At 37.6% G+C, this 11,152-nt stretch overlaps 1 protein-coding gene across 1 annotated transcript in view; it reads left to right on the top strand.

Moving 5' to 3' along the window:
• Window positions 1-11,152, top strand: part of NUP133 (nucleoporin 133kDa) — a 112,479-nt gene that overhangs the window by 22,565 nt on the left and 78,762 nt on the right. Inside the window, exons 3-6 of the mRNA XM_006902066.1 lie at window positions 742-845; window positions 3,018-3,125; window positions 7,250-7,384; window positions 8,501-8,671. Of these exons, the coding sequence (XP_006902128.1) occupies window positions 742-845; window positions 3,018-3,125; window positions 7,250-7,384; window positions 8,501-8,671 (518 nt within the window). The remainder of the gene's footprint in view (window positions 1-741; window positions 846-3,017; window positions 3,126-7,249; window positions 7,385-8,500; window positions 8,672-11,152) is intronic.

Raw genomic sequence — 11,152 nt, 5'->3', positions numbered from 1 at the left:
CAAAGTTATATCTAAATTATGTTCTTTTGAAAGAACATGCATTTTATTTCAATGATTTTTAGTACTAAAGGGTATATTGTGTTTTCTTTTGTGTGTGTGTGTGTGTGTGTGTGTGTGTGTGTGTGTTTTCTTAAAATTATGAAACTCTTAACTTGTTACTGTTGAATCAAAACTGATTTATAGCTAACCCTATAGTGGGTTTCAGAGACAGTGTATTGTGTGGGAGGAGATTGCCCATGTTTGTCTCTTGGAACAGCAAATGAGTTCAAATCACCTGACTTTGGATTAGCACTATACACTCTACTGATTAGGCCACCAAGAGCTCCCTAAAATTATGAAATTTATTAAATATTGACTGCTATTAATATTATCTGCTATTAACCAAAAGTTAGTCTCTAAATACACTTTTTGCCCTCAGATGTATGTCTGGTTTGTTTTGTCCCATTGAGTGGAATCACATCCTAGGTTTTCCTGGAGCTTGTTGCCAAAACTTTTCCTGAGAACCATCTGCCTTATTTTGCAAATGAGCCCTTAACCCTTGTGCCACCTGATATGTGTCTCTGATATTGTTAATTCTTAAATTGCCCTTTTGCATTTAAGGTTTTTCGTGTTTTTTTGTCTGTGCTAATTGCTTTCTTTTTTAAAAAAAATGAGGCTTATCACAGTAAAACAATTTTGGTGTAAGGAAATGTTTAAGTTTTTCCATGTACACACTCTAATTGTGCACTTTATTTCCTTTAGTTAATGATCAGCTGACAGTTTACATAGATGACCATGGATGGGCTTGTTTGGTCTGCAAAGAGAAGCTCATTGTTTGGAAGATTGGCCCATCACTTATTACTAAGGTAATAAGCACTCTTTAGAGTGCTAGAGGAAAATAACTGTTTAGAGTACAAGAAGAAGATAGAAGAAAATGGTACCAGTTGGTTCTTGACTTGTATCTCAAGTTTCAGGATTAATGAATGTGAATCTACTCAGGCATTATGGATTTGCGTTTTCATTGTGATTTGAAATTGTAAGCATGCATATAGAAATATATATTGAGATAAAAGTATCTTTCTATTAGATAATTTTTTAAAATATATTTTTAGTTAATATTTTTTTAATTATTATTATTCTTTTCTGTGTACCATCAAATGAGATCTGACTCGTACAGGAGGAAATTGTCTCTCCTTCAGCAGAGCATCTGGTGGATTTGAACCAGGCGCCTCTGGGATTGCAGTGCAGCTTCTTGCCACTAGGCCACCAGAGCTCGCTTCTATTAGATAATTTTTAAATAATCCATATAATTTATAAATACATGTAATTTATAGGTCCATATAGTTTACATTTCATAACATTAGAAAAGTTGACATGTTAAATTAATGCAATTCTAATTGGTCTGCCTAATGAGATTCAAGACGGAATGTTATCCAAGTAAGGTAACAAACTTATTTCTAAGAAGATAGGACTATTTATCCTAAAAATAGTGGATAATGTTTAATTTAATAAAAAAAATGATACTAATTACTAGTTTACTTTAGTACTTTCTTGTTTGATAACTTTCTTTTTCTATTTATCACAGTATAGACATATTGTTTAAAACAGTATAGACTTTCTTATGTCTTTCATTACTCACTGGGCTATTGTTTTATTGGAACAAAGAGAGTCCTAATTACCAAACCTTTTTAAGTCTGTGGCCCTTTGATGCCAATTTTTGGAAAGCAATATTTGTAGTTACAAGCTGTAAATGAGAAAAAAGTCCAGGAGGGCATTCATTTGCCTGAATATCCTAAATATTTTCCAGGAAATTTAATTAAATTTAATTAATCTATACTCAAGCTGTTGTTTCTCTTGTACATAGGGTTTTCAGAGGCCGGCTATTTTAGAAGTGGATGGCCAATCTTTCTTCCTAGTGTGTCTTAATCTGAATGTTCAGATTTAGAGAAGTATCCAACAGATAAGCATTTTACAGAAAAAGTGAAAATATATCCCTTATTGTGGAATTAACCATTAGTTTCAGTGTTGTCCCTGCCCTTGGCACAAGTGTCTTGACCCACTTATTTCTTTTCTCCACCATCCATCAAGATACCCCTCCACTTCTGCCTACTCCCTTCAACATCTATCTCCCATTGTCCAGCCCTTGATCTGATAGCTTATATCTAAAGCTTCCTTGGCTTTTGTGATTCCAGACTCATCAGCTGCTAACAGTTTCTTATGCTGTGACCAGAGTCTCCTAAGTTTAGTGGTAATGTGTCCCGAACAAAGGTGATATATCCTGTGGAACTGGTGTGTAGATAGTTTCTTGTGCAGGAGAAGAGTATTGAGAATACCATGGACTGCTAAGAAAACAAACAGATTCATCCTGGTGAGGGTTAAACCGGGATGCTCCTTGAAGGCAAGGATTCTGAGGCTTCATCTGACATACTTTGGACATGTTGTAAAGAGAAACCGGTCCTTGGAAAAGGACATCATGCTTGGGAGGGTGGAGGGCAGGCGCAGGAGGGGAAGGCCCTCTAGGAGGTGGCTTGATTCCGTGACTGGGGTAATCAGGATGAGTGTGTCGGAGACAGTTAGCTTGGCACAGGACAGAACAGAGTTTAGGGCTGTTGTACATAGGGTCACTATGAGTTGCAAGCGACTTGACGGCACATAACAACAACAACAACAACATATGCAAGCTGATTTTAAACATCAAATAACCAGTCGAGACCAAAATGGAAATTTTTCAGAGGAAGCCTAAACACTTCTCTTAAGCAATCTATTTTTTATAGCTTGGAAAGAAATAGAACTAGTTAATATTGAACGTCATGTCTAGCACTTAAATTTTCCTCTTGTTATATCTCTTTGAAGATAATGTTTTTAAAAGTTGATTGCAAACCTGATCAAAGAGATATGAGAAGAGAGAATCTTTTTAGAATTATGTTTTCTGACAATGGTTCAGACCTCAAGTACTTACAGAAATGAAACAGCAACAGATACAGATTGGAAAAATTTCATTTCCTTTGAAAGAATTTCTGCTTACATTTCATCTGCAGTTATCTGTATGCAAAGAACTTCAGCTGCCACCTAGTAGTTTCCAGTGGAATGCAGACTTGGTTGCTCTCTCTTACTCTGTGATCTCGGGTGACGCACATTCTATTCAGGTAGGTGACTTATGTTCTTATTGAAAGAAACCTGTAGAATAACAACTTGACTCACAACTGTCAAGCTAAAAGTGACTCGGAAGCTGTAGACCACATGGGAAGAGATTGCTCATCTTTCTCCCTTAGAGCAGCTGGTGAATTTGAATTGCCTGCCTTTGGGTTGACAGTGCAACTCCTTAACCTACTAAACCAGTAGTGTTATAAATTTAGAGGAGTCACCTTATCTAGTATTAAGACACAACAATAAAACTATAGGGATCAGAATACTGTAGACACAGACTACAAACACCAGGTCAATGGAGCAAAATAATACAAATATAAAACCATACAGATATATATAGCCCTTTGATCTTTGGCAAAAGTGCAAAGGCAATTTAGCATTTCAAGAAATGGTGTTGGAAAGTATTGGTCATCTATTTTCAAAAAAATGAACTTTCACCTGCACCTTATCCAAACATTACTTTAAAATAGATTCTAGATGAAGCTATGAAAGTTTTAGAAATCTTTGTGACTTGGGTTTAGTGAAGGATTCTTCAACATGACACTTTCATCAGAATAAAAACTTGCTCTCCTAAAGAAAATGAAGAAATAAGCAACAGACTGGAGTTTAGGTGACTTATGTCCATGTTATAAAACAATTCAGCTCCTTGCTGGTGACTTGGAACTGAGGTAAAGCTGCCCATCCAGTGGGTTTTCAGAGGCTATAAATTACACAGGAAGAAGTTGTCCATCTTTCTCCCCAAAGCAGCTGTTGGATTTAACACAGCTCCTTCCCGCCATGCCACTAGAGCTCCTTGCATTATAAAAGAAACCTTAAAACTCAATAGTAAGGAAACAACACAAATTTTAAATTGAGCATAGAACTTCAGTAGACATTGCCTCATACCATGTAAGTTGGCAAATAATCACATGAAGAAATGATCAACATCATTAATCTTTAATTTAAAAAAACCTCAAACTTAATGCTGTTGAATCAGTTCTGACTCAGTGACCTGCATCTGGTTTCTTTTTTTGGGGGGAGGGCGGTGGCTAATATTGAATTTATGTATTTTTTTTTATAGTTTTTTTACTGTGATTTTAATAAATGTTTACAGAAAAATTTGGATTTCAGTCATTGTTGCATATTTTCCTCCCTCCCCCCACCAGTTCACTTTTCTCTTTAAAAAAATTCATTTACTGTTGCACAATTTCGTCACTCCTGCCACACTACAGTCCACCTTGCTATGCAGCTCTTATTCTGGACTGTTGTCATTCAGATAATGTCTGATCATATATTCCTTTTAAACAATTCTTTTCTTCATCTGTTCAAAGCAATGTTCATTATTTGCCACCTCTTTTCTTAGTTTACCCCCAACTCCTGGTGTCAGTCCTGTTTTGTAACAGTGGCAATATGCAATATTTGTCCTTTTGTAACAGATATTTCACACAGCGTAATGTCCTCCAGGGCCACCCAGTTTGTATAATATTTTATGAATGCCTTATTTTTCAGTGCTGCATAGTATTGTGTTAATGTACCACATCTATTCTATCCATTAATTTGTTAATGGGCACTTGGGTTGCTTCTGTCTCTTTGCTATTGTGAACAAAGCAGTAATAAACATGGGTATGCATATATCTATTTGGGTGGAAGTTCGCATCTGGTTTCTGAGTGTATGAATCACAATGGGAGAGAACCAGCCATCTCTCTCTTGCAGAGCAGTTGGTCTGTGCAAACCACCAAGGGTAGTCTTTTAGTTGCCAGAGCTCCTTCATTATGCAAATGAAAAATAACAGATTCCATCTATTAATTAATTTGATGCCTTTGAATTGTAGTGTTGGAGAATGCTGAAATATCTCATGGACTTCCAAAAGAAGAAACAAATTTGTCTTAAAGGAAAGGATACCAAAGTGCTCCTTAGACCAAGGTGCTCCTTAGAGGCAAGGATGGTGAAATTTTATCTCACATACTTTGTGTATATTTTCAGGAGGGGCTAGTTCTTGGAAAAAAAATACTGTGGGAAAGGTGGAGGTACAGTGAAAGAGAGGAAGATCTTCAGTGCGATTGATTGATGCAGTGACTGTAACAATGTCTTGGAAAAAGTGCAACCAGAGTGCTCCTTGGACGCAAAAGTGGCACAGCTTTTCATATTTTGGCCATGTAGCTAGGTGATCACAACAAATTGTGGCTAACCTTGAGAAGAAAGGGAATCCCAGAACGCTTGATTGTGCCTATGCACAACCTATACTTGGACCAGAAAGCAGTCCTCTGAACAGAGCAAGAAAACTCTGTGATGGTTCAAAATTAGGAAAGGAGTGGGATGTGTCCTGTCTATATTTGGAAAACATCATTCAGGAATCTGGACTTTATGAGGAACAATGTGGCATCAGGATTGGAGGAAGACTCATCAACAGTCTGTGTTACACAGATGACACAACCTTGCTTGCTGACACTGAGGAGGACTTGAATCACTTTCTGCAGAAAGTCAAGGACTGAAGTCTTCAATATGGATTGAAGCTCAACATCAAGAAGACAATGATTCTCGCCACTGGGCCATACCATGATAAATAGAGAAGAGATTGAGGTTGTTAACTGTTGCAGCTTGCTTGGCTCCATAGTCAGCACTCTTGGCTCCATAGTCAGGAAATCAAAAGACAAATTGCATTGGGAAAATCTGCTGTCAGGGACCTCTCCAGAGTACTGAGAAGCAATGATGTCAATCCAGACACTAAGGAGCAATTGATCCAGACCATAGTCTTTGCAATTACTTGCTATGCATCAGAGAGCTGGACAATGTCTAAAGATGACAGAAGAATTGATGATGCCTTTGAGTTGTGGTGCTGGAGAGGAGTCTTGAACATACTATGGACCACCAAGAAAACAAATAGGTCTGTCATGGAGATGGTGAAACCAAGTTTCTCCTTGAAGGCTAAGATTTTGAAACCTCGTCTCACGTATTTTGGGCACATGGCCAGGAGTGACTGGTCCTTGGAGAAGGACGTCATGCTTGGAAAGGTGGAGCTACAGTGCAGGAGAGGAAGACTCCGGAAGAGGTGGATTGATAGAGTAACTGGGGTAATGGGAGTAGGTGTGTTGGAGTCAGTGAGACTGGCTCAGCATAGTATAGGATTCAGATGTATGTCACGCCACTGTGAGTTGCTGGCACATAACAACAACAGCAAGTAGGTGAGGGTATTCCTTGGGCAGGGACATCATGTTGGAAAGATGGAGGGTCAGTCAGTAAAGGAGAGGAAGACCCCCAACAAGATAGACTGATACGGTGACTTCAGCAATGGGCTCTAGTGTGTCAGAGATGATGAGGATGGCACAGGATAGGGTCACTATGAGTTATACTCGAAGGCATTTAACAACAGCAACAACAGTAAGATACTAACACTTCTAAGTAGCCGACAAAGATGAGAATAACTAGAAGTTGTATACATTATTGATAAAAATGTTAAATGGTATAGCTGATGACTTGACTGAGAAGCCCTGTCAGACTGCTGCTAACCAAAAGGCCAGAAATTCTACTCCGCTGACAGTTCTGTAGCATAAAGATGGGCAGTCTCCTAGAAATATGTACATCAGAAACCAACAGAGGACACTATGAGCCAGAATCAGATAGCAGTGGATGGGCATTTCCTTCATTTGGCCATTTCTTATATACATACTTTACAGATCTGATCTATCAATTTCATTCCTGTGTATTTAGAGATATTAAAATTTATTTTCACAAAATAGTATGAAAATGTCATAGCAGCCTTATTTGTGATACCCAAAGCTGGAAACCATTCAGATGTCCTGTGTAAGTAAATGGACTATTACTCAGTAGTAAAAAAGGATCAAGTTCTTGATATCTGTAATAACGGTAGGAGACCCTCAAAGATACTAAGCTGAGTGAGATTAACTAATATCAGAGGGTTACAAATGTATGATTTCATTTATTTGGCATTCCTTTTTTAAATTATTATTAAAAGCATAACACTGTCATGATGGAAACATTAATTATTACAAGTTGGAAATGACAGGAAGGTTGACAATAGTAAAGGGAGAGCACTAATGAATTTTAGAAGGAGTTCAATCAAGTTTCTGGTTTTTTTTATCTTCCTTTATGAACTGATAGAACCATGTTATGTTTGATTTCAAGGCTGTTGCTGTAATGGTTGCCACCACAGAAGGATCTGTCCGCTATTGGCCAAACCTTGCTCATGAAGACACATACACAGAGTCTTTTGTAGATTTCGGAGGTGACAAGACCTACAATTTTCTAACAGCAGTGCAGGTAAGCTGTGATTTGACTTGTAAAAGGAACTTGAGTGATTAAAAATGTAGAATTTTAAACAGAGCATGCAAACCAGAGAAGGATTACAAAGAGAAAAGTGGAAGGATTTAGGGCTAAAGGGAAGCTCTTCTAACCTAACAGTTTTCTATAATTTAAAGTGGCATTTGTAAGAGAGTGGCATAAAAACTCTTAGAGATGATTTGATGAACATGTAAATTAAAAGTTCACTATATTAATGAACCTATAGGTTCATGATAGGTGGAGGAAAGATTAAAGTTGTCAACAATTTTTCTTTGGATCTACCATCCACACTCATGATAACAGCCACCAGTGAATCAAAAGCTATTTTGGTTGCGTTTGGGAAATCTGTTGTCAAGGACCTCTCCAAGGTACTAAAGAGCAAGAATGTCAGTTTAAAGACTTGAGGTTTGCCTTATCCAAGCCATGGTATTTTTAATTGCTTCCTATGCATCAGAAAGCTGGAAAATTAATAAGGATGACAGAAGAGGAATCAATGCCTTTGAAGTGTGATGTGTGTGAAGAATACTGAATATCCTATGAACTGCCAAAAGAACACTTAATTATGTCTTAGAGGAAGTGTAGTAAGGTGCTCAGTAAAGACAAGGATGGTGAAATTCATCTCACATGCTTTGAATATGTTGTCAGGCAGGGCCAAGTCTAAGAAAAGACATCATGCTGGGAAAGGTAGAAAGTCAGTGAAATTGAGGAAGACCCTCAACAAGATGGATTGACACAGTGATTATAACAATGAGCTTGAACATGTCAGAAATCAAGATGATGGTGCAGGATAGAGGAGGTTCAATTTGTGTTCATCGGGTTATTGTGAGTTGTCAGCTGGTTGACACCTAACAACAACAATAACAAAAAAATTTAAAAATCAAATTTAAAAGAAAAAACTTTTACCCATAAGAGTTGTGACTAGATTCTTAAATAAGTTTTTTAAATGAAAGCATATGCCCATTTTTAAATTTTTTTAGATTTGTGTTAAAGTCCAAATGATTTTTTCTTTATTGAAATATTTTTTTTTTCTTAGTTTTAAAAAAGGATCTTGATATTAATTGTCTGACTGACTAATCTCACACTGTTTGCGCACAGGGCGGAAGCTTTATTTTGTCTTCATCAGGAGGCCAGCTCATTCGGCTGATCCCGGACAGTTTAGGGAAGATTCACCAGCACCTCCTTCCTCAGGGACAAGGCATGCTTTCAGGAATTGGGCGCAGGGTGTCTTCTCTTTTGGGAATTTTGTCTACCAGTAGTGATCTTACAGTAAGTTTATAATATGACTTTATTTTCCACTCTTGTTGCTGTGAAATAAGTATGTTGACTATGTCTTATAAAGTGTATATTACTTCTCAGTTTTATACATGAAATAGAACCTTGGTCTTTTCTTTGAACGATTTGTGCTGTGATGATTCAGTGAGTCTGTACTAGTGGAGGAGTCCTACCACACCTTGTAACATTAGAGTCTTTACGACAAACCTATTTTTATTTAATTTTTTATAACTTTAAAACTATTATGACAACTTAGAGTTTCCTAAGATAACCATATAAATGACTGAAATCTATGTATATAGATTTCTGATTTCATCCTGAGCTCCTGAAAACTGGACGAAAGAGTGATAGGAGCTAAGTTTATTCAGCATCTACTCTCTGCCACAAAACCCGAAACCTACTGTTGTCAAGTTGATTCCAACTTCATGATTCTCCACTGGCTTTCCAAGGCTGAAAATCTTAATAGGCTGAGCACTTGAACATCTCAACTTTCTGTTCCAGCTCGGCATGTGACATTATGCCACATTCATCATTTTCCTTCTTTTTTTTTTTTTAATTCCAACTCTGATTTTATTTTGTAGGCTCTCTTATTTGCAATAAAGATTAATAGAAATGATTATCTGTGGCTCATTCATTCATACCTCTGCTCCATGTCATTCATAGCTCTCCTCACCCGCGTATGTTCAGGCTGTTTTCTTTCAGCTCTTCAATGCACTTGAGTATTTTATAGCTTGTTTGTTTGTGGTTTTTGGGTTTTTTTTTTCCTTTTCTTCTTCTTCTTATTCATTTTAATAAATGTTTACAGAGACTTTGGATTTCCATTCATTCATTGTTGCATTTTTCTCCCTGTCCACCCTTCCCCCCCAATTCGTTCTTCTCTTTGAAAAGTAAAAGAAAAATTATTTCATTGGTATACAATCCACCGCACCCCTGCCCCAAGTCCACTCCACTATGCAGCCTTCATTCTGGACTCTTGTCATGACCCAATCATATATCACTTTTAAACAGTTCTCTCTCTCATCTGTTTTCAATGCAGTGTACATAATTTATCCCCTCTTTCTCAGACTCCTTTCAACCTTTACAACAGTGGCTCTAAACAATATTTGTCCTTTTGTGACTGTGATATTTCACTCAGCATAATGTCCTCCAGGGTCATCCATTTTGCATAGTATTTCATGAATTCCTTGTTTTTCAATAGTATTCCATTGTGTGAGCTTCTCTATCCATTCGTTTGTTAGGGGCACTTGGGTTGTTTTAGCTCTTTGCTATTGTGAACAAAGCCACAATAAACATGTGTGTGCATATATCTGCTTAGGTGGCAGTTATGGTTTCTTTAGGGTAAATTCCCAGTAGTGGAATTGCTGGATCAAATGGTATTTCTATTTGCAACTTTTTGAGAAAGCGCCATACAGTCTTCCATAGCTGTTACGTCATTTTCCTTCTTCTACCCTGTTGACTACACACTTTTCTTTTCTTGGTATCTCCCTCTCTTCCTGTAGCTTTGATAGGGATTATAGATTTAACTGCTGTTATATCTCATTTCCATCCTCATCTTTCTGTTTCCACTTTGCTACCTTAATATACACTTAATGAGTTTTACCTGATTTCCTGTTCCCAGTTCAGTACACTTATGGTTGGCCCTTTACTGCTTGTAAGCGAGTAGGGTCATGGTTACAGAAGAAATAAAGACAATTTGGGTTTTAACTCAAGGCATGCATTTATGCCACCTATACTTCATATGCATACCTATACTTCATAAGCTAATACGTACTTAAAAGATGACATGATACTTTCACATATAATTGCATATATCCCTGCTTTGTTGTTGTTGTGTGCCATCGAGTTGCCTGTGACTCACAGCTACCTTATGCAAAATAGCTCTGAACCCTCCCCTATCCTAAGCCAGTCTCACTGTCTCTGACACACCTAACCCCATAATCTCACTGTGTCAGTCCATCTCATCCAGGGTCTTCCTCTCTTTCACTGTCCCTCTACCCTTCCAAGCACCCTTCTCCAAGTACTAATTCCTCCTGTTAACTAGCTTGAAGTGACACAGAGCTTCAGAATCCTTGCTTATAAGGAGCAACTTGGTTTCACCCTCTCCAAGACAATCCTGTTTGTTCTCTTAGCAGTCTGTGTAATGTTCAGCACTTCTCCAGCACTATAACTCAAAGGCACCAATTCTTTTTCTGTCATCCCTGCTTTAGGTTGTCATAATTTCAGTTCAAAAGCCATTAATAATACCTCGATGGACAACTAAATTTACAAGCTCACTTATGTGTGAGACTCTTCATTCTTAATTTTTCATTTTGTTCCTGTTGTTGTGTACTGTTGAGTCAGAACCAACCCATAGCTAACCCTCTGGTTGTTTTTCAGAGGCAGTTAACTGCATGGCCTGTCCTTCTGCAAAGCAGCTGGTAGATTTAAACCACATACCTTTCCCATCAACAAACGAATGGCTAGAGAAGCTGTGGT

Source organism: Elephantulus edwardii, unplaced genomic scaffold (genome assembly GCF_000299155.1).
Source record: "Elephantulus edwardii isolate Elephantulus edwardi_28Jun2011 unplaced genomic scaffold, EleEdw1.0 scaffold00363, whole genome shotgun sequence".
NCBI lineage: Eukaryota > Metazoa > Chordata > Mammalia > Macroscelidea > Macroscelididae > Elephantulus > Elephantulus edwardii.
Note: the sequence above shows the minus strand (reverse complement) of the source record. Positions and strands in the feature narration are given on the sequence as shown.